The 23,322-nt window shown below is 46.5% G+C and overlaps 2 protein-coding genes and 1 long non-coding RNA gene across 17 annotated transcripts in view; 1 reads left to right on the top strand and 2 right to left on the bottom strand.

The window, feature by feature from the left end:
- SLC4A7 (solute carrier family 4 member 7) overlaps positions 1-6,844 on the bottom strand; it is a 128,345-nt gene extending 121,501 nt beyond the window's left edge. Inside the window, exons 1-2 of one of the 8 annotated variants that reach the window (XM_082193298.1) lie at positions 6,505-6,844; positions 4,914-5,050 (exon numbers count right to left, since the gene is read on the bottom strand). In XM_082193298.1, the coding sequence (XP_082049424.1) occupies positions 4,914-5,050; positions 6,505-6,604 (237 nt within the window). In that variant the 5' untranslated portion in view covers positions 6,605-6,844. The remainder of the gene's footprint in view (positions 1-4,913; positions 5,051-6,504) is intronic. The other 7 variants (XM_082193286.1, XM_082193295.1, XM_082193296.1 and 4 more) reach the window with 7 other exon arrangements.
- On the top strand, positions 5,926-15,240 carry LOC309515613. Of its 2 annotated transcripts, none has more exons than XR_014212571.1 (3): positions 5,926-6,405; positions 8,588-8,650; positions 13,573-15,240. It is a non-coding gene; the product is annotated as an uncharacterized lncRNA (long non-coding RNA). The 2 variants fall into 2 exon arrangements; XR_014212572.1 differs by having other exon boundaries at positions 8,584-8,650.
- Positions 15,241-19,595: 4,355 nt separating this feature from the next.
- The window catches only part of EOMES (eomesodermin), a 167,210-nt gene continuing 163,483 nt past the window's right edge, over positions 19,596-23,322 (bottom strand). For all 7 annotated transcript variants that reach the window (XM_082193405.1, XM_082193403.1, XM_082193402.1 and 4 more), the window contains 4 exons: positions 22,742-22,863; positions 22,302-22,460; positions 21,964-22,025; positions 19,596-21,372 (listed from right to left, as the gene is read on the bottom strand). In XM_082193405.1, coding sequence (XP_082049531.1) covers positions 20,637-21,372; positions 21,964-22,025; positions 22,302-22,460; positions 22,742-22,863 — 1,079 coding nt within the window. In that variant the 3' untranslated portion in view covers positions 19,596-20,636. The remainder of the gene's footprint in view (positions 21,373-21,963; positions 22,026-22,301; positions 22,461-22,741; positions 22,864-23,322) is intronic.

The raw sequence follows: 23,322 nt of genomic DNA, 5'->3' as shown, positions 1-23,322 counted from the left end.
TGGTGGAGTTAAAAAAAGGTTGGAGATTGGAGGGAGGATGCTGAGGCTTTTAATGTCCTCCCATCATTGGGAAGATGTTCAGGAGTTGAAGAAAGGAATGAGAAGATTTTGAGCATGAGAAGAATTGTGAAGGGGGTTGATTCTGTCTTTCTTTCCTTCTGTCTTCCAACAAGGGCTACCTTTTGGCAACAAACCTATTGCTGATGCAAAAAGACAATGATTCCAACATTAGACTCCAAAGCATATTGTTTATTTGAAAGGCAGTGTATGCTGGAAAAATAGTAAAGGACACAGAACAGATAAGGACAGGATGATACGCTACTTCCTCAAAGGACTGACTAGAGAGTCCCCGTAAAATAATTTCTTCTGATTTAAGTTCAACCTACAATGCTCAAAAGAACTTTCCCAGGATCCCATGTTCATAGTTAAAGGACAATGCGAGGCTTACACTTCTAAAAACTGCTCCAAAGTGGGGGTGGGAGAAGATGTCAGTTTCAGTTTTTCACTTTTACAGTCTTCAGTTCAATTCTCTGGATTTTTTTAAGGCCTCATGAAAATTCATCATTGTTTTTGGTATGAATTTCTCCCAGGATACACATTTTTATATGCAATTTTGCCCAATGCAAACATTTTTGCAAAGCAATTTCCCTTAATATAATGCATTTGTATGTTATTTTCACACACATGCACATACATATGCCTTTATATTCACGTTTTACCCTAGGATATGCATTTTGGTTACGTGTTACTTGGCTGCAGAATTTGGATATGTGCAAATTTCGAAGAATAGCTGTATTTTAGAAAACGCAGATTTGTTAAGTTCACCTTTAAGTGTGAACTGAAACAAATTTATCCCCCATCTTAGCTCCAAATTGCAATTGGGATCCTCAAAGGCTTTTGTCTCATGCACAAGTCATCTTGAAGAAACAACCAGTAAAAATAAATCTAGTCTCGAGAAAATTCTTTTTTAAAAAACGGAAAGAATACAATAGGAACTGAAAAGAATGGAATCTTGAGAGGGTTTGAGGGAAAGAGGTCAGGCAGTGGGGGGGGGTGCTATTTTAAGACTTCAGAGATGATGTGTGAAAGATGAAGCAATTGTATGTTTGCTGAAGGAACCTATCCAGAAACAGAAAATGTCTCTCCCTGTAATCTGTGTGAGGTAATTTCTAAGTTTCGCAGACAATTGATTCCAAACAATCATTTTCACTGACTTTTCCCTCCCACTAGATGGCAGCAAAGCATTGCAACTAGCGAGGGAGGTAAAACTAATGATGATACGTAATAACAAAAACCTTTTGAAAATGCGTTATGTAGAGTTTACGTATACTGTATACATACAAATATACACATTTCCCCCTGCTCTCTTTCTTTTCTCCCTCCTCTTTCCCCCTTCATTTCTCATTCTTTCCCCCTCTTCTATGCTGTCCTCTCTCTCTCTCTCTCTCTCTCTCTTTTACACTATTTGTCTTACAGTGGTACCTCGGGTTACAGGCACTTCAGGTTACATACGCTTCAGGTTACAGACTCTGCTAACCCAGAAATAGTACCTCGGGTTAAGAACTTTGCTTCAGGATGAGAACAAAAATCGTGTGGTGGCAGCAGGAGGCCCCATTAGCTAAAGTGGTACCTCAGGTTAAGAACAGTTTTAGGTTAAGAACGGACCTCCGGAACGAATTAAGTTCTTAACCCGAGGTGCCACTGTATTATTAGCTTTCTTTCTATACATCTCTTTTTACCAACTTTCCGTTTTTGTACATGTCTTTTGAATTTGCTTATACTAACATCATTTCTAATGGATTGGATAAGGTATGTATGTAACCACATCTAATGAAATGTGTGATTCTTCAGCTTCTTGTTATACAAGCAACGCCACCCACCCACCCACCCCCCAAAAAAAATGATCAGGCAGTGCTAAGATATCTGAGCCACATGATGAAAGCATTTATCCAAACTCTTAGGAGAAGATCCTTCCAGTTGTGTGACTAAGGCAGGAGCCTGGGCTTAGCATGTAAGTTGTGTCACACAGCTATAAAACAGGAGGTGGGTGATTTTTTTAGAGTTGTGTGCTGCAAAAGGTTGCTGAGGGTCCTTTCCTGCGGCTACCCAAGCAACAACACCAACCTTTTAAGCTTCTCTAAGCGGGAGGCCGAGTAGAGGAAACCGCCTGGAACTTCTTCCATCGCTCTAAGAAGTTCAGTGGGGCTGGGGCTCATGAGAAGATCTTCTCAACGGTGGCTCAAAGAATGTAGAGCCAGAGGATATGGGGAGCACGGCTAGTTCACCAGCACTCAGCGCTGCAATAATGATAAATAGTGGAAGGCGAGAGGTGCAGGGCACCAAATTTTGGCATCAGACTGGGCGGCGCTGAAAATTTAAAGCACAAGTCCGCCACTGGTAGAACTCCCCCCCCCCCACAGAGGTACATCTAAGCATCATTCCTTTACAGCTTATTTCCATCTCTTGGGAAATTGAATAACTGATTTGGGTGCCCTCCCTATAATAGATTTATAGACTGATTTTTTTAACTGTTTGTTGTTTAATATGTGTGACCTTGTGACCTTCTGGTGAAGAACAGATAAGAAATGCTACCAATAATATGAATACTACTAATACTATGGGAAACAGGTGGTGCTGTGGTCTAAACCACTGAGCCGCTTGGGCTTGCCGATCAGAAGGTCAGTGGTTTGAATCCCCGCGATGGGGTGAGCTCCTGTTGCTCTGTCCCTGCTCCTGCAAACCTAGCAGTTCGAAAGCGAACCAGTGTCAGCAGATAAATAGGTACCACTCCGGCGGGAAGGTAAATGGCGTTACCATGCCCTCTAGTTTCTATCACAGTGTTCTGTTGCACCAGAAGTGGTTTAGACATGCTGGCGACATGACCCGGAATGCTGTCTGTGGACAAACGCCAGCTCCCTCAGCCAGTAAAGTAAGATGAGTGCCGCAACCCCATAGTTGCCTTTGATTGGACTTAACCGTCCAGGGGTCTTTTACCTTGATCTTTACTATTAATACTACCAAAACTACTACTAATAACAATATGAACACTACTACGACTAACTAATAATGCAAGTGCAGTGGTACCTCAGGTTAAGTACTTAATTCGTTCCAGAGCTCCGTACTTAACCTGAAACTGTTCTTAACCTGAAACACCACTTTAGCTAATGGGGCCTCCTGCTGCCGCTGCGCCGCCGCAGCACGATTTCTGTTCTCATCCTGAAGCAAAGTTCTTAACCTGAAGCACTATTTCTGGGTTTGCGGAGTCTGTAACCTGAAGCGTATGTAACCTGAGGTACCACTGTAACTCAAAAGAGTCAATGTTATCCCTAGTGTTCTTGACCCCCAGGCTTCAGTTTCATACAATGAGTCCCCAGTAAGCTCCTCAGGTACTCTGGGGTATTCTTAAGTTACACAATCCTATATTGTTTACCAAGAGTCCACTCATTTTCCAACTGTCAGTCCTTAAGTAGCCAAAGCAGCACGGCCCACACAAAAAAGGAAGATATCAGCAGACAAAGGGGGACACCAAGGTTTTCAGATGAATAATGAATTTTTGAGGAGGGAAACGAATCCCCTAAACAGCCCAATACTGACTGACTGTTGCAGGGCAGAATTGAAAATTATGGGGGGATGGAATGCAATATCCTGGAAAAGGTCATGGCTGGCTGGCATCCTGAATAAAAGCACTCCAGACTGCACCATTTTGTTGCAGGTTACACTTATATGACCAAAACCGGAATCCTTCCAGTTTCTAAATATGCATTATTAGATAAGCCATAAAACAATTCAACTGATGGATGCCACCCTGTAGATTGGTCTATAGATTATGAATTTCTCCAGTTTAGGTAGCTTAGGTAGCAGCAAGCCAGACCAGTACAAATCCATAAAAGCAGTGCTTTTCTCTGGGTATCCAAAGGGTATGCAGAAGAAAAGCATTGCATAAAAGCACCAAAAAAGCCCAACAACATTAAACAACCAAAGGCTCCATAATCCTTCTGAATCACAACACGCCTTTCCCAATCTCCTGAAGTTTCCACGTGATCTGCACAAAGCAAAACAACTCCAGTAAGTCCATTTTAACCCAGACCCTCCTCGCTAACCTCTGGAGCACTGACAGGTACATTTGTAAAGCCAAAGGGCATAAACACTAAAACGGTGTAATCCCCTGCGACAGACAAAGGCAGTGTCTGATTTGCTTCCATCTTCCAAAGATGCATGATTGCTGCTGTGTGGTACCTAAATCTAAGGTGTTAATGTACCTTCAGAAATCTCCGGAGTTGTTAACCCCAGGCAAAAGATCTGTATCTTTTAGGGCTGCCACTCTTAAATGTAACCTATAAAACCTATTTTTTTCTACTAGAAGAGATGGACATTACCTCTTGGGCTGCAGTCAAGGTAAACAGCATGCTAAGGACATTGGAGAAAAGAGGACTGGCTTCAGGGAAGTGGGGATTTATCAGAAAGAAACCTTTTCTTCCTCATTTCATTATATGTGGCTGGAGTGTTGAACATTTTTCAACTACAAGGCCACATTGTGTTGTGGTGAAAGCTTCTCAGATCTCGATGTAGCACCACAGAGTTGAGATTGGAGATTGGAGATAATCCCTAAGATCACAGAACTGCAGAGTTGGAAGTGACCCTGAGGATCATCTAGCCCATCCCCCCCCCCCTGCAACGCAGGAATATGCAGCTGTCCCATAGGGGGATTGAACCAGCAACCTTGGTATTATCAGCACCATGCTAATACACACAAGGGTGGCGCTGTGGTCTAAACCACTGAGCCTCTTGGGCTTGCCGATCAGAAGGCGGGCAGTTCAAATCCCCGTGACAAGAGTGAGCTCCCGTTGCTCTGTCCCAGCTCCTGCCAAACTAGCAGTTCGAAAGCACACCAGTGCAAGTAGATAAGTACATACCACTGTGGTGGGAAGGTAAATGGTGTTTCCTTGTGCTCTGGTTTTTGTCATGGTGTCCTGTTGCACCAGAAGCGGTTTAGTCATGCTGGCCACATGACCCAGAAAGTTGTCTGTGGACAAACGCCGGCTCCCTCGGCCTGAAAGCGAGATAAGCGTCACAACCCCATAATCGCCTTTGACTTAACCATATAGGGGTCCTTACCTCTAATCCAGGGGTCAGCAAATTAAGGCCTGCAGGCCGGATCAGGCCCAATTGCCTTCAGGATCCTGCCAGTGGACTGTCCATGGATCGGCGTGGGGATTCTGTTCGTTTGGGCTGTGCCATTTCTTTCCCTGCACCCTTCCGTCCGTCCCCCTGCCTCTCTGTCACACACACCGCGGCGGTACCTCCTCCCTCCCTCCTCCTGGCTTCTCCTCGCCCTGCCTAGAGGAGGATGAGGGCTGGGCTGAGCTGGCTGAGCTCCATTTTAAGCAGCCCCTCTCCGGAGCCAGCCCTCTCGTGCCGCTCATCTTCCCTCTGCCACCACTGCTACCCTGGTGCTCCTCTGGGCCAGAGAGCGGAGTGGACGAGCTCGCTCTGCCTACCCATAAGAAGCAGCAGTGGCGGCGGTGGCCACAGCCCCTGGGAAGGTAAGCGCAGCGGCTGGGGCTGGGGGGTAGGACTACTTGTCCCCTTCACCTCTTCTTCCAGCTACCCCCCCCCCTCGGTGCCACTTCTCCAGCCCGCCGCAAGGTCTGAGGGACAGTGGACCGGCCCATGACTAAAAAAATTTGCTGACCCCTGCTCTAACCAACTGAGCTCAGATAGAAAAGATCTCTCTCGCTGTTCTTTAGAGAGGATCTCAAAAGGTACTATTTGCCAATTGTAGCGCCCTTAGCGGGCAACAGAGCAGAAGGTGTAGTAACCTCGTGCAGATTTATTTAGGGCTTTTTGTATGTTAGTAGCAGAATCCAAAAAAATAAAATAAAAATGGCTTGGTGTCTGATTGGCAGCCAGTGCAACACCCTCAGCGCTGGCAGGATATGTGCACGATAAGGAGCACCAGCCCTCATCTGGGCTGTGGGGTTCTGCCCCAGCTGCAGCCTTGAGACCAGCAGCAAGGGAAGCCCCACACAGATTACAATACAAGATTCCAGGCAGGGCTCCCCCCCCAGTATGAAAGCAAAAATAGGCAGGTTAACCAGGTTGATCAGCCAGGTAAAGAGGCAGAATTCCAGGAAGACAAGCAGGCCAGGTGCCAAGAGGGATCAGAAGGAAACGGCAACCAGAAATGAGGTGGAGGATTAAACCAGCAGCCCCCGCTACCTGAAGAACTTGAACTTCAGGTGCATGCCTGGATTACCAAGGATCGGGGCTTTTTTCAGCCGGAACTTTCCGGAATTCAGTTCCAGCACCTTTCAGGTCGGCGCCGTTGTCATTCAAGAGAACGAGGGAGGTGTTTGTGACGAGTTCCGGCACCTCTTTTTCTAGAAAAAGAGCACTGATTCCTGGGTAAGCTTCTTTGTGGACCCTGGGAAATGCTCTTCAAAGCAAAAGTCCAGCTTCGTTTAAGCAGCTTTAGGGCAAACAGATCTGTTCTCTGCGGCCTACCTGAGTCTGGCTGACCAGGGCTAGAGTGAGAAGGAAGTGAGCCCTGAGGAAAACCTAAAATGGCTCCAGATTCTGGTCTGCTAGGCCTAGTAGAAAACATGGAGTGGACTTTCCAACATTATGGTGGACTGGGTTTGGTGGGCCGCTGGCTTCTTTATGGAGGTCCGAGGGACGATAGCAGAAAGCTGAACATCGCCTCACCTAGTTTCCCCCTTCTTATTGTCATTGTTTTCCTGCCATCGACTCTTCAGAGGATTTCTCCTGCCCAGATTAGGATTTAATTGTATTCCTAGTGAGTCCCTTCTGGTTGTACTCATTCTTTCAGATGAATGTTTCATCAATATGATTAGGATCACATCTCCAGTCTAGTTTATTCAGGCAATCCGTTGTGACAGCTCAGAGCATAATACTCCCTCAAGGAACTATTTGATACCATCCCTATCATTTTATTCAAATCGTAGTTTGCATTCCACACTGGCAGTATAATGTTCTTCTCCCCTGGATTATATTTCATGAAATCCAGCAAGCACTAAAATCCTTCCCAAAAGGGATGAGATTAATATTTATATTAGCCGACATCATCATATTATTAGCATACGGGGATATTCTGCCAGGCAAGGAGGGGAAGAAAAGGCTGTGCGTGGTCATCATCAACATAATCATAAATCTCTGAAGAATCAGGCGCAAAAGAAGAAAGGAAAAAAGGAATTGAAAACGTGGCAATGTGCAAGGCTGCCTTGTGAAAAATGAACTTCTGCCCACAAACATAGATTTACCTCAGTAACCAATAACTACACAGAATGTGGATTTTATCAATGCTGCTTCTTCCAGTTACATTAAATCCTAAAACATCAAGTTGATTGTCCCTGTCCAGCTCCTTCCCCCCATCATTACAGATGCTTAGTATTCTACAGTATCTCTGGAACCCAATGGGTATTGTCCTATTCTGGGTGAAATCCAAAATGTTGGTCACCATCTTTTAAGACCTGAATGACTTGGACCCACAATAATTGAAGGACTGTCTCCTCCATGTTATTCTTTATGAACCTGGTACCTTCCAGATGTTTTGGACTACAACTCCCACCAGCACCAGCCAGTAGCACACTGCTTGTAGTCCAAAACATCTGGAGCGCATGAGGTTAGTGAAGACTGCCCTATAGGAACGTGCCTATTCCCTTAGGCCAAGAATGGAGAACTTGTGGCCTGACAGCTCCCATCTGGCAAGGTCAATTGTCAGGAATTATGGAAATTATAGTTAAACAAACCCCTGGAGAGCCAGAGGTTCCCCACGGGTTTAAGAAGTGACCCCTCTCTAGGCTTTTGTGTTTTGATCCACTACTAATTTGTGTGATTGTTTTTTATTATAGTCTTTGCTTGTATTTTTAAAATTGATTATTGGTAATTAATTAACTTCTGCTGATGCAAACCACTTTGTGGATTTGCTTCTGGAATCAGAAAAGCAAGATATAAATCCTCTGATAATCAGAGAGTTCTTAATCACATATGGACAAATCCTGTAGGCCACACATATCTGAGATACTGTCCTTCCCACTCTCTGCCATTGTGCTATCCACTGAACCTTCTCTCTGATCAATGACCTGGTTCTCCCAGAGGAGGAAAACCAGTATCTGGGCTGCAACGCTTCAAACTGCAGGTGTGGGCTCACACGATTAAGTGATCTTTCACACCAAAATAAATACATCCCAATGCATAGAGAATTAGCGTATCAGCCTGGAATCTGGTAATCTAATTTGTCCACCTGAAATCTAGGAGGAGTATTGCTCCCCACCCAAAGGTTTACCACAAGGATGGGAATCTGTGGCCATCTATAATTTGTTTTGACTCTAGCTCCCATCAGCCCAAGTCAACTTAACCAATGGTCAGGGGTGATGGGAATTGTAGTCCAGCAATATCTGGAAGGTCACGGGTTCACCACTCTTGGTTGAACACCTCAGTGAAAGTTTGGCCTATGTTGTCTTTGTTGCCTTCAAACCCCCTCCTCAATTAAATGCTGTCAGTCTTTGGCATAAACTATAGTTTCAGCTGACTTGTATTCTCTTTGTAATGTTTCTCCCACAGGAAGGAAGTCACCATACCCCACCAGCTAGTGGAAGAGAGGACATGCTTAGTTCAGAAATTCTTACTGGTGAGTGGATTGTCACTGGGGGTTTCACCATGACCTGCCTTGCAGAGTTGTTGAAGATATATAACAGGGAGGGGAAAGAGAACTGTGCTTACCACTTTGAACTTATTGGGAACAAGTGCAGGATAAAAACTAAAATTTTTTGCAGAAAATGACCTTCCATCCATATAAAACTGGATTTAGAATTGCACCATAGCCTTTCACACATGCCCAAAATTGGCACGAGAGAGGCATGCTTACTCACATCTAGGTATTTTGAGAATTGCTTCATCTGAATGAGGTGCAAAGTTAAACCTTGGGCATACAGAGTGAAAGCTGTATGGGTATTAGCCTCATAGTCATTATACTGTGTTAGGGAGTGGGTGGCGCTGTGGTCTAAACCCAAACCCCCCGATGGAGTGAACTTCTCTTGCTATGTCCCAACTCCTGGCAGGCCGCAGTTTGGAAGCATACCAGTGCAAGTGGATAAATAGGTACCACTGTGGCGGGAAGGTGAATAGCATTTTTGTGCACTCTGGTTTCCGTCACGGTGTCCCGTTGTGCCAGAAGCAGTTTAGTCATGCTGGCCACATGACCCGGAAAGCTGTCTGTGGACAAAGGCTGGCTCCCTCGGCCTGAAACCCCATAGTCTCCTTTGACTGGACTTAACCACCCAGAGGTCCTTTACCTTTTTTTCCCATTATACTGTATTTTCTTGTGACTGCAAGCGATAGAAAAAATACGCAGCAAATAGCAATGTGTTAATGGTATCCACTGAGCAAAGGTCCTGCTTGTTTGATACACCCACTTTTACCTTTTAGTTGTGTGTACATTAAGCTACAAGTTTATTATTGCTTCTAACCTATCGTGTAGCTATTTATTTATTTCATTTATATCCCACCTTTTCTTCCAAGGAGCTCAACAGTAGCGTACGTGGTTCTCCCTCCCTCTTCATTTAATCCCCATAAGAACCCTGCGAAGTAAGTTGGGCTAAGAGGCAGGCAATAGTCTAAGGTCACCCAGGTAACTTCATGGCCAAGTGGAGTTAAATCCAGGTCTCTTGGTCCTAGTCCGACACTCTAACCACACCACCACACTGGCGTATTTCCCCCACCAATGTGTCATAAACTTCTGTGCTTTTAATTTGATGGATAAGGAACGGTGAAGTTGCTCAAACTTATGAAACCATCTGCCTTCACAGCCTTCTTACCTACCTGGGGGTGGGGAAACAATATTGTTAGGAGTAAAGGTAAAGGACCCCTGACGGTTAAGTCCAGTCGTGAACTACTCTGGGATTGTGGCGCTCATCTCGCTTTACAGGCCAAGGGAGCCAACGTTTGTCCGCAGACAGTCTTTATGGGTCATGTGGCCAGCATGACTAAGCCGCTTCTGGTGAAACCAGAGCAGCGCACGGAAACACTGTTTACCTTCCCGCCAGAGCGTTACCTATTTATCTACTTGCACTTTGAAGTGCTTTTGAGCTGCTAAGTTGGCAGGAGCTGGGACCGAACAACGGAAGCTCACCCCGTCACGGGGATTCGAACTGCCGACCTTCTGATCGGCAAGCCATAGGCGCTGTGGTTTAGACCACAGGGCCACTCGCATAAGCTTAGTTGATGGGGTTGCATAAGGAAAACATGGTGGGGCAGGTCAGCGGCTCATTCACTCTCCAGCATCCTGTTCTCACAGTGGCCAACCAGTTGCTTATGGGAAATCCACAAGCAGGACCTGAGTTTAGACACACTCTCCTCTCCTGCTGTTCCCAGCGGCTGCCATTCAGAAGCCCACACCCTCCAGCAGTGGAGGTAAAGCATAATACATCAGGGTAAACAGAAGCCATTGTAGCAGAAAGCTGTGCTTGTTATGTGCGCTCTTGGGCACTAGATGGCGTCACCTTTGTTTTCTTTGAGGTTCTGGGACGGTCCGCTGCCCAGTTACCAGAGCTTTCATACTGTATCTAAAAAGAAAAACCCTAGAGCAGCATTTCTGCTTTCTTCCCCACACAAAAAGGCAGAGGAAATAAGATCTGCTCCAATCCTGGCAATGCCATTTGACCCTTGACCCATTTGAGGCGCTTTTTGATAGTTTGTTTTTCAATCAAGCAATGCATAAAATGTACGAAATAAACAAATGACTGTGTTCTACCATTGCTTCCTACTACAGTGGTACCTTGGGTTACATACGCTTCAGGTTACAGACTCTGCTAACCCAGAAATATTACCTCAGGTTAAGAACTTTGCTTCAGGATCAGAACAGAAATCATGCTCCGGCGGCAGTGGGAGGCCCCATTAGCTAAAGTGGTGCTTCAGGTTAAGAACAGTTTCAGGTTAAGAACAGACCTCCAGAATGAATTAAGTACTTAACCCGAGGTACCACTGTACTAGGAAAAGGTCTCTGGACACAGAGCTCTTCCCAGACTCACTCTAAGCTCCTTGCGGTCATTAGAATCAGGGTGTTTCCAAATTGGTGCTTATCCTTGGGCCAGAATTTCTCATGCATGCAAGTTTTTCTCAGTGCCCACATGACATCATTTGTATGCACTGGAGCATGCGGAGGGAGGGCACACACTCCTCAGGATTCTTTCCTACACACTTTCTCCAGAGTTTCCCCAGAAGCCAATGGCTGACTCATCTCCTTTCACTCCGATTGACTCCAATCGGCAGGAAGGATATGAAGACCTTGGCTAAAAAGCTCCTCCTTCGTCCCACTTGGAGGCCTCTAGGATGCTGGAGACAGAGACCCTGCTGCAGAAATAGGAGTGTATCTTTGACACACACACCCCCCACAACCCTAGGCCACCACACCTGTGTGAATGCAATGCCTAGTCATCTTTGAGCATTGGCGATGTTGGCTGGGGCTGATGGAAGGGCAACAAGTTCACCTTAAAAACTAACTAGGAGTTAGAGTGATTCTCTTCCATTGGGCTAGATTCGGACTTACATCTGGCTGAGTACACATGCATAGGATTGCACTGAAGCTGTAATTCTACGAAAGGAAATAATTCTGGGAGAAAGTCCCATTGAACACAACTGTACTCACTTCCAAGGTAATGTGCACTGGATGGTGCTATTTATTGTTGCATTTGTGGCCAGAGAGCTTATGCCAAAACCAGTCTGTTCCTCCTCCAAGTAAAGGTAAAAAAGCCCTGGACAGTTAAGTCCAGTAAAAGGCGACTATGGGGTTGTGGTGCTCATCTCGCTTTCAGGCCTTGGGAGCCTGTGTTTGTCCACAGACAGCTTTCCGGGTCATGTGGCCAGCATAACTAAACCGCTTCTGGCGCAACAGTACGCCGTGATGCAAACCAGAGTGCACAGAAACACTGTTTACCTTCCTGCCGCAGCGGTACCTATTTATCTACTTGCACTGGCATGCTTTCGAACTACTAGGTTGGCAGGAGCTGGGACAGAGCAACAGGAGCTCAACCCATTGTGGGGATTCAAACCCAGGGGCGTCTTACCCATAGAGGCAAGTGGTGCGGGGTGCCAGAGTGCCAAGTTCTGGAGGGTGCCAGGGAAGAGGTGGAGGCTGGGCGCGGCGCCTCCCAGCATCAACTCGCCGTCCTCGCCCACCTCGCTGAAGCAGCGCTGTGTCCAGAGCCTCTGCCTCTTCCCCACCAGAGGAGCCACTGACTGCCTCCTCCAGCCCCACAAAGCTTGCCATAAAAAGGTGGGCAACTCTGGGAAACGGGGGTGGGGGCACCGGAGGGATCTTTGCACCACGGCGCCGGATATTCTCAAGATGGCCCTGTTCGAACCGCCAACCTTCTGATCAGCAAGCCCAAGAGGCTCAGTGGTTTAGCCCACAGCGCCACCCACATCCCTTCCTCCAAGTACTGTAAAAGAACAGGCTGTGCAAACTTACTGGGAGGAAGCCACAATGAACATGAAGGGATTTACCTCTGAGTGGCTGTCCAGATGATTGATTTACAGCACACCTCCCCCTCCTGATGTTCAGACCCCTCCCCCATCTTTGTGGAGATTCCCATTCTTCACTTAAATATTTGCATATTTGTTTCCATGCAAATATAGAAACTTCTTGCTCTCAGGGAAAACTAACCGCAATGCTTTGTATCTCCTTACCTGGGAATGAATTCTATAGAACTCGGCATGTCTTACATTTAAGGAAACATATAGATGATTGCCCTCCCCCCATTTTTCATTTCCAGATAGGGGTTTATTGCAGGATCCATGCTCCTCATTACTGAAAGTTGCTCTGACTCTTTTTGCAGTTATGGGTATGAAGGTATCAGTTCACACCCCTCCCCTGCCACCCATTTAACCTGGATTTACTGTCGTTAATGACCCATTTGGGATATTAAGCCCCTGTCTGGAAGTACTCCAAGGAATTGTACAGTACTTCATTTTTAACCTCTGGCTGGCACTCCTTCAGGCCTAATCTTATACTGTATATGTCTACACAGCCAAGTGTGCATAGGATTGCAGCCCAAGCCTAACCCTACGGGACAGCCTCTCCTGGTATGTCCCACAGAGGAACTTACGGTCTTCAAACAGAAACATCTTGGAGGTCCTGGGCCATAGGCTGGCCTCAACCAGAGCTAGGGCTTTTTCGGCTGTGGGTCCAATCTGGTGGAACGCTCTGTCACAAGAGACTAGGGCCCTGCGGGACTTGACATCTTTCTGCAGGGCCTGCAAGACAGAGCTGTTCCACCAGGACTTTGGCCAGGGCACAGCCTGACTCCCTCCTTTGGCAATCCTCACAGAACTCTAGCCCAATGGTTGCCATTAATTTGATTTGAATTAATTTTATAATGAAATGATTTTAGAATGTTGCATTATTTTATTGTTGTTAGCCGCCCTGAGCCCGGCTTCAGCTGGGGAGGGTGGGATGTAAATAAAAATTTATTATTATTATTATTATTAAGAGTGGTAGAGCATCTGCTTTGCACGAAAGATGTCCCTGTCTCAAACTCTGGCCTCTCTATTTAGGACTTCGGGAGATTCCCTGCATGGAACCCTGAAGAGCTGCTGCCAGTCAGTGTAGACAACACTGGACCAAAGGTTTGACTTTTCAGTAAAACGCAGGAAGCTGCCTTATACTTACTGAAAAGAAACAGCCCAATCCAGTATTGGTATCTACTTAGAAGAAATCCCCATTAAGTCCTAGATAATGTGTTTAGCAGGCTTTGCAAGCCCAGGACCCCCAGATGTTGTTGGATTATAACTCTCCACCCTTTGCTGGCTGGCACTGATGAGACTAACAATCCAGTGACATCTGGAGGCCCCCAGATTGGCAAAGGCTGGGGGTCTAGGATTGCAGCCTCAGTTTATTTGAGTGCAGTGGGTTTTACCGCTTGCTAAAAGTGCCTGTAGCTGAGTCATATGCAGGTTTACTTGGGCCCACAAGAGTTTAATGGGATGCAAATGTGAGTTTCATCCTCCCAAATGTACAGGAATGTGAGTTTCATCCTCAGAGCATTTAAAAAAATGGATTTTTAAAAAACCTCTGCTGTCCGGCCTCAATAATTAAATATGAAAAGAGGCCAGGGAGGAATAAATGGAAGAGTGGGATTTTTTAATTTAATACTCCTGGTTGAGGCACTCTGAGATATATTGGGCAGTAGAGGGTATTTAAAGTATTATTATTTAACCACATTTATATACCGCTTATTTTTTGTTTTTGGTTTTATTTATATACCTGTAGGTCTCACAGAGAGAAACCCTGCAAACTTGGGGTCTCCAGCTGTTGTTGGACTACAACTCCCATCATCCCTGACCACTGGTCCTGCTAGCTAGAGATAATGAAGGGAATTGTAGCCTGAAAACAGCTGGAGACCCAAGTTTAAGGAACGCAGCATCTCCAGGTCAGGTATGGACCCTTTGGCGGTCCCTCTGGTTTCGGTGGGGTGGGGCATTTCAAAGGTTTGGGGGAGAACAGTCTGTGTCTGATCAAAGAAGCTGAAAACTTAAGGGGTAAAAAAACTAGCCAGCCACCTTTCAGAGAGAGCAGAAGGATGAACCAGTCAGACAGACAAAGCTGGAACTAGGCCGGCCAGAAGTCCCTGGTGCGCGGTCCTGCCATTCCAGGCAAGCAGCCTTTACTGCTGCCGTGGAAAAGGCTTATTGTGCGCGGTCTACTCGGGAGCAGGTGCTCGATGGCGCTCCAGGGCGCGCCCGGTTTGAGGGAGGGAGAGAGCGGCGGCCTGCCTCGGGCGGCAGCGTGGGCGCCTCGGCCTGGGAGACCCACGATGCGCTCGTGACTTTTCGCACAAAGTCTCAGGAGTCCCAAAGGGCACGTTTCCCAGGGCCGGAAGTTCTACCTTAAATGCGCTTGGGGAGAAAGAGATCGGAGGAGGAGGAGGAGGGAGGGGCGGAGCAATCGCTTCCGAAAGGAAGCCTCCCAAGGCTGATTCCACCAAGGGCCAACTGGCCTGATAAAGGATGCCTCTAAACCGCCTCCCCTGCGGACATCCAGTTAATAATAATAAATGGAAAGCGTAATGCCGGTGGTCAACAAAAGAGGTTTAAAGACTCCCTCAAGGCAAATCTAAAATAAAAAAGTAGTATAAACACCAACAGCTGGGAAACACTGGCCTGCGAGCGCTCCAGTTGGAGAACAGCCTTTACCAAAGGTTTCATGGGCTTTGAAGAAACAAACTCAGGACGCAAGGGAGAAACCCTCACCGTGATCCACTCCCACCCGGAAACCTGTGTCCCCACTGTGGAAAGAGGTGTGGCTCCAGAATTGGCCTCCACAGTCACTTAAGGACCCACTGTTCAAACCGTGTTTATGGAAGACAATCTTACTTGGCTACGAGTGATCGCCAAAGAAGAAAAAGAATTTTATTATTTGTACCCCGCCTTCTGATGGGGTTGTTCAAGCCACTCTGGGCGGCTTCTAACCTATACAAAAACAAAATAAAACATTAAATTTTAAAAAGCTTCCCCAGGGCCCAGACGAGCCGAGCTCCGCCGCTCCCTTCGCGAACTGACGCCTAGGCGGACCCCTGTACAAGGCAGCGGATCCTGCGCGGAAAGGGGCGCAGGCAAGCGCGCGTCCTTAGGGGGAAAATTCTGGGACTGGGCACCAGGCGGGGAGGGGACCGGATCAGGGGCTTTCCCGCAAATGGGTTTAAGATGGGATTAAGTGGTCCTCTTTGACTTGACACGGTTAAAAAAAGCGCGTGATTTTCTCCATCCCTTGCAACTGGAAACCTGGACGGTTTGGAGAGGGTGGGTGTGCCCGTGTCCTCGTCGCTTGTTTTCTGTTGGCACGTTTAAAGCGTGCGGCTTCCCACCTCAAAGAATACAGGGAACTGTAGTTTACCCCCTCACCGAACTACAATTCCCAGCACGCTTAACGTACTACGCTTCCCAGCATTTTATTTTTATTTTTATTGACCTTACTCGTGTGCTTGGCTGGCCTCAATTAACGCTTTAAACGTATGGTGCGTATACAGCCTGTAAAGAACGATTTCCGACGGGGACCCCGGAGACGTCCAGTTTCTGGACGCCCCAATGGCGGGGTCTCGTTTCCCTCTCGCTTGATAGAGACGCGCGCCTGAGAATCAACTCGCGCGCGCTGCGCGCTCTCCAAAATCCGGCTGCGTCTGTAGGTAGCACCAAAAGGACGATTAAAAATACAGTAATAATCACCGGAAAGGCTGTGTATGTGTGTGGGCGCATTTGCGTGCGAGGCAGTCCATACATAATCGCTCTTGCACCTTTTCTGTGTCAAGTATTGCGTTCACTTTCCTTTGATCGTACACTGTTTAGATTAGAACCAGGAATTCAACGAAAAAGCCAAACATTTCATTTGCACAGCGCCCAGCGAGCCTATGTTATCGGGCAACTAACAAAAGAAACAAAAACTAATTCGGGCTGCAATCCTAACCCGACAGACCTGGGAGAAGCCCCGTTGAGCTCAATAGGACTTCCATCCGAGTAGTCACGGCTAGGACTGCGCTATCAATAGGTTGAATAAAGCAGCATCTGAAAACATCGGCTAATCACTCGTCCTCAGCCTTCCTGGAGAGTTTACGCGCAGACTTTAGCGAGGCTTGCTCCTAAGTAAACAGGCAGGGAGGAGTGCGTTTGCGCGTACTCTGCGCATCCTCACAATACCGATCCCGCGGGTTTGCTGGGTAGAAGCCCCGGGTCGATTGTCGTCAGAGGACTGCCGTGCCTTAAGTCCATTGCTTTCAATAGGTCTACGCTGCGTATAACGTCGAATATTTACCCACTGTTATTATATACTGCCTCATTTTATGGTCTCCACACACACAAAAGAAATACACGAACATCTTTAGAGCGTAACTAAGAAGAAAAACACAATGCACTGGAGGTGGGTCTTCCCTTTGGCTGTAACCAATGAGCACGGCTCCCGCTGCACCGTTCAGCTTAATGTACGCGCCCTCGGGGCAGGGACCAGTACTGCCCCCCGCCAGCCCCAGAAAAACCCCTTACGCTATGCTTGATGCACCAGGTGGTGGTGCAATGTAAAAGTCAGTAAGGAGTGCAGCTCTGCAGTGGAGGTTGCAGCCTGGAAACGGCGGGAGGCCAGGCCCGTCCGTCCCCTCGAGGCGTCTGTCGCTCGATCGGTGCGCCCCGCTGCCCAGGCGCAGCCTGCAAGATAGCGCCGTGGCTCCTGCAACCCTCTGCCCGCGTCACCTTCGCGGAAAGCCGCCGGGGCTCTCTTAACTTTCGTCCTCGGTTATTGTAAACAAATAAGGCGCGATCCTCCAGGCCCTACGATCTCGGTTTAAATATAGGCTTGTTTGTCAGTGTCATCCTTGGCGGATTAATTAGATACATTTATTCGCAATTTGGTGTCTGGCACCCCCATTTTAGGAATGCCTTATCACAAGGTGTTAATTGGGGCCAGCCAGGCACTTATGTTTCCATTAAACAGTGTGAGGACTTTTCGCAAGTTGTTTTTCCCCCTTCTCTCTCTCCCCCTCTACCTTCTCTAACCCCACCCCCAACCACCACCTTTTTTTTTATTTTGTTAACTGTGCAGTGCAAAAATATACAGGCTGCTGCGCGAAAACACTGCGGCGGAAAGGGAAGGAGGGAGTTACAGAACAGCGGAAAACGAGGGAAAGGGACTTTAGGAAGGGGGGGGAGAGGAGGGGCAGGCAGGGTAATAAAAGGTTTAGCAGAAGGGCAGAACCACGATCTTGGGAAATGATGGGGGGCGCTGGGTAGTTTGGTGACCACCAGTTGGATCGTGGAAAATGGCAAGCCTTCGGCACGCACAGAACTCTTCATGCGGAGGGAGATGGGCAAAGGGTAAGAACTCTGTGGGCTCAAAAAGCTGCCTTAAATCGGAGCGCAGCGACCCGACGCAGCTTCTCGATGCCTTGGCCAAGGAGTCCCAGTCCATAATGGTCACTTTCCCGTTTGCCGCCCATGAAAAAGGATAGGTTGCTAAGGTTTGTAACGCTCAAAGCTCCGCGTAGCACTAGTAAAATATCGCCCCACCAACGCCAGCTTTATGATTCCCGAGCCTACTTCTGATGAAGGAGGCAGGCAAATAGGACTGGAGCTTTTATCAGCTCTTTGCCTGCATATTCTGTTCTGGCGACCTTGCATGGTTCCGTTTGCAGGGGGGAGGGGGGAATCAGATGACCTAGCAATCGCAATGCACTTGATCCACACGACGTTTGGAAGCTTTGCCTTACGCATTCCCGCCCCGCGCCCGATCCATAGGGACCCGGCTAGTTCTCTAACCCAAGGATGTACATTTCAACGGGGCCGTCTAAAGTCCCCTTTTAAATCAATGCGCTCCGTAGCGAGAACGCTGTGGCTCAGGTCGCGCTTAGATTTGTTTCATTTTAAAGCCGGGCTCCTTCAAAAGTTTTTGTTATTTAAACGTCCTCGCTACTGGGAAAATTAAAAGGGAGGCCCCGCCCAGTTGGCCGCGGTAGATGCGAGGAGCACAGCCCAGTTTTTAAAACCAGGAGCAGCGCGTTTCCATCAGGGTGGGAAGAGGAGAGGCTACATAACGCGCGAGGATGGGCTCCCGTTGCACCCGTTGCAAGGTGGAGAGCTGCCACTTTCATTTGCATGGGAACAAAAGCTCAAGAAAAAGGGATGGGAGCGGCTCCCACCTCCCCTCGGTTGCTTCACTTTCCTAGCAGGGAAACTCCCCGGCAGAAGGGCTTGTTTTGGCACCGCTGAGCGCCAAGCCCCGGTTCGTGATCTCCTTCGCGCGGCTGGAGGAGAGGAAGCGCTCTCTGTATTTTCGGGGAAGGTGCAGAAGGCTTCTTGTCAACCGGCTCCCGGATGGCCAAAGCAAAAATACGCCTCGCTTCCCAGTTCATGGCGCGTCGACCTGGAGCGCAAGTTCAAGTAAAACATTCATAATGAATTTAAAGCACGCGAATAAAGAAAGGGCTCAGCCGACAGAAGACAAAATGCCCACAGAGACGCGCTAGCCTGCATAGGACTAGATTGCTAATCTGACGCGCAACAGGAATTTTAGACCCTGTTCTTCCTTGCTCCCATCCCAGTCTAGAAGTCTTTCTTTTTGAGTGATGCTAGGGAGAGGCAACCAGCTTCGGCAAATATCCACTTGGCAGGACTGTGCAACAGACCCACCTGCACAATATCTGGGTAGGTAAAGTTGAAGCTTGCCAAACTCCCCAGCACTGGTGTCTGGAGCAGGAGAAAATGGGCAGCTCTTTCATCTTAGCCCTGCAGCTGTTAGGAAGAGGAGCTGGGTTCTTGGCTCCCCCGCCCCGCACTGGCTTTGAAGGAGCCCCTTCCCCATTATTGAAGGCCATCACTCATGTACCAAGCTACTGAAGATCTGGATTCCTGCATTTTGCTTTGGGTTCTCAGTGGACTAATTTCCCACTTTGGGATGGAGCACAGGAGGCCTTTTAAGTAGCTTTAGACTTCCACATTTTTACATTTAATTATTATTATTATTTTAAACTTGCTTCTAAGACCCTGCTGCAAACTTATTACTAACAAGGGATAGAGGGCACACAGACTCTCAATTCTCCTTTGCAGAATTCAGCACCTATCATTGCAACACATTTATTAAAAATCATTATATACAGACAAAAGTCTCAGCTTCACACACCCCGCCCCACCCCTGCAATAAAACTAATGCTTTGTTTTAAAGTCTTTTGCCACCTCGGCATTGTCTCATAATATTTATAGAATTGAGCAAGAGGAGTTACAACACTCAGTTCAGAACGGCTGAAAAATACATTCACCACCTACCAATAAATATATATTTTGATGTACTCTCAGCATCAGAATCCACTTTGAAGTTGTTTTAAATAAAGAACTCCCAACACGCACCGGCTTCAGACACTCAACTGCACTGCCATGACTAGAACTACACAGAATGTTTTGTCATAGTCCACAATATATCTAGACAACACAGAGCTGTACATTTAATACTGGGTTTTTGCTACCTTTGTAGGATTCCTTCACTGCCATAACTTTCTGCCAAGTCATTTAAAATCTCCCCAGAAAAAAGCAAGGCTTAGTCATTGAGCCAAAAGTTTGGTTTTTGCATACATCATGAAGAAATATTCTATTGATAAAGCCTCCACTTTGAATATTTCCACTATTCAGCTACAATAGATCCAATAGGGTAGTAATTTGTTCAATAAGCACCTAACTCTTCCCTCAAACTGTTTGTTAGTGCACAGCACTTACGCACTGGCCAGATTGTACAACCTTTGCTTTATTACCCCCTCCTTTCCTGGCCCTTTCTGAAAGCCACACTTAAAATCAGAATGATGCTTAGAGATTCTCCCTTGCTGTCTCCTTAGCTTGGGGGGGGGGAGCAGGAGGAGGTGGGGGGGGGGTAAAGAGGCCAAGTCATTTTGGAGTGCTACCCAGTTTCTTCCCTTTTTTACCTGCAGAAGTCAGTCAAAAAGCTTTGGCACCTTCTATCGAATTGCACAAGAACATTTTTTTTCAAAAAGGTGGGAAGGTAAAGAGTTCCTTTGGCAACATTTGTGCAAAAGACCTCCGCAACACCACTGAAAGATTATAGCCAAGTCAAGTTCTAACACAGAGACTAGGGCTTAAGAACTGGTATAGAAAGCATAGTAGCCCATGCCTTTGGAAGTGTCTTTGCCATAGTCCTCAGCATTAATGTCCTCACACTTCATCGTCGGGGAGTTTTCATTGCTGGATGTGCTTGGGGAGAGTCGCCGCCTTTTGCAAGCGCCAGTGTAGACTCCAGAATCGTTTGAATCTAGAGATTTTATGGATGGCGGCGTCTCTATCCAGGACGACCCCATTTCTTCTTTCACTTTCTCCTTAGAAAGCAGGTCTTCGGAGAAACCTGGGGGGCTTGTCCTGGAGGCCCAAGGTAAGCCAGCAGACATTTTCCTCTGGTAAGAGCCTCTGCTCCCCCATCCAGCCATGGAGGAGAACGTAGGGTCAGGGTAATAGCCCAAGGCATGGGATGTCTGCAGGGGGAGGGACTTGATCCCATAAGGAAGTAAGGTACTAGGAGAGTAGTCTGTTTCGTAAGAGTTCATGTCCAGTTTGTTGGCCCCAGACTGCTGGACTGGAGTGACAAACCATCTCTGTGGAGGATTGGCCACCTCTTCGTTCTGCTGAGGTGAGAGGAGGCCGTTTGTCTGAGGCACAGTTCTTTCCCCGTTATAAAATCTAGTCGGTGGTAGGTTGTTGACAAATTGTTCCTGGAAGAAGGGTTGCACGCTGTACCGGGCTCCTGGGACAATCTGGTGGGATCTAGGAGAATCCGTGGGAGATGGAGTTAATCTGTCATTTTCTGAAGCTGTGTACATGCTACAAACACAAGAGAAAAACGCCTAAGATATTGTTCTTTACCATTTAGGGTGTTGGCATTAGCATGCAAGAAGGGATGGCTCAGCCCCAAGGAGATCATGCTGGCCTGGCCATTTATTATATAGTCAAGATTAAAGTCAACAAATATTAAAGTCCATTTTAATGTATACTTTCTGCAAATTCTCCCAGTTAAGTTCACTTTGAAACGCCAGTATAAAAAGTTTAGTTAAGTGAGGAACATTAAAAAAGCACAAATGAATATTTATTTATTTGCCGTGGTGTATGTGCAAATTTAGACCTTATTCCAGAATAAAATTTTGTGCTACTTTTACTTTCTGCAAACCTAGTCAGCTGCCTCTGCTGCAATTTAGGTAAGTGAAGAGCTGAAATAGCTTGCAATCTAACATTCATTTTCACCTAGATGGGAGACTATTTTTGCTTAGAAGAAAGTTCCATCGCTCTCAAGTAAGACACTCTGAAGATTGTAGCTAGCTACCAATACAAAAGCTCTTAAATTAATATACTTTTAAAAATCTGCACTTTTATAGAATACAATTATTTGTACCACATAGAGATGAGAATACTACTTACGAATCATAGTTGTCCCGAAAGCCTTTTGCAAAAGGATTATGGTCAATTTTAAGCTGTGTGATCTGAAAAGTAAAGACAAAATAGTGGTGTCTACTTAGATACCTCAAAATGAAATACCCACTGAAATGAACACAACTAAACTAGGTCAATTAATTTCAATGGGTTTACTTGGAGTAAAACTCAGTTGAATACCACCCCTTGCTTCCAGTTAACAAAAGTATTTAAAGCTCCATTTATCACTCTTTTTGTGTTCCTATTTTACCTCTTAATTTATGAAGGGTATCATAGCCCACCCCAGATAAAAGCTATTTAGCATACCAAGCATATTTTATCCTTACATCAGTGTTCTGATATGCAGTCACAGCAATGAATTGCGTTTCAGGGAAGTTAAATGTCTGTGTCTTAGAGGAGTCATTCATGTCCTCAACACCATCTTCTGTCACTTCCACAATGTGGAGACGAGGCTGATATTTATGCAGAGATTGAAGTACTATCATCTGGAAAAGATGAACACTGAGTTAGTGCACAATACTTTTTTTTAAATCCACCTGACATAGGAAAGGATACTTTCAAATTTTGCAAGCCTTTAATATGGCACTAGTTCCCATGTCCACATGCCAATTTATAACTTTAAAAAAGGGACAATATGTACTGTCAAGATGACTCCAGCAAATTCAGAATTTACTGGAGCCCCGTTTCAAAAACCTACTGCATCTTCCTTCAGGTTCCAGGAACCACAGATCAACTAAGCAAACCAAATTTAAGTGTGTTGTTTTACCTGAGTATTATTATTATTGGCCCCTTTGTTATTAGTTAGTTTTAGTTTTCCAAAAGAGATCTCTTGTCGCATCCAGTGGGCTCCAGTGTTGGGAGATTCAGGATGAACATAAACCTTGTTACCTGTAAGATGGAAAGAAGACGAGAGTCAGGGAAAGGTGCATTTCATCTCTCCTACATGTACTTGTGTGAATTAGACATTTCCCCAAATCAGACATAACACCAAGATGAAATGCGCTCTCTCTTGTGTGCCACGACAAAGGAAATACTTGCACACAAGAATGCACATCTAATAGGATGCTGGGTTGCAGCCATTGACTGTCAGTGGCAGAGAGCCTGCAGGGACTGTAATAAAACCATGAGCATGAAAGGGGGAAAGAAGGAAAAATGCTGAGCCTCCCTTTAATTTCCTAGCAAGCTGGAGTAAAGGAGTCTTCCAAACCCCCTTTTTTAAAAAGCACAAAGTCGCTTTCAGGAGAGGATTCATCTGCTTTAGATTCAGAAGTCACATTTCAAAAGGCTGTATGACAAGGCAATTAATTCCCTTGCCTTCCTTGTCTATAAAGAACTTTGCATCTGGAT

This window comes from Podarcis vaucheri (assembly GCF_965113315.1).
Source record: "Podarcis vaucheri genome assembly, chromosome: 12".
Taxonomy (NCBI): Eukaryota; Metazoa; Chordata; class Lepidosauria; order Squamata; family Lacertidae; genus Podarcis; species Podarcis vaucheri.
The sequence above is the reverse complement of the archived record's forward strand: the minus strand, read 5'-3'. Positions and strand labels throughout refer to the sequence as shown.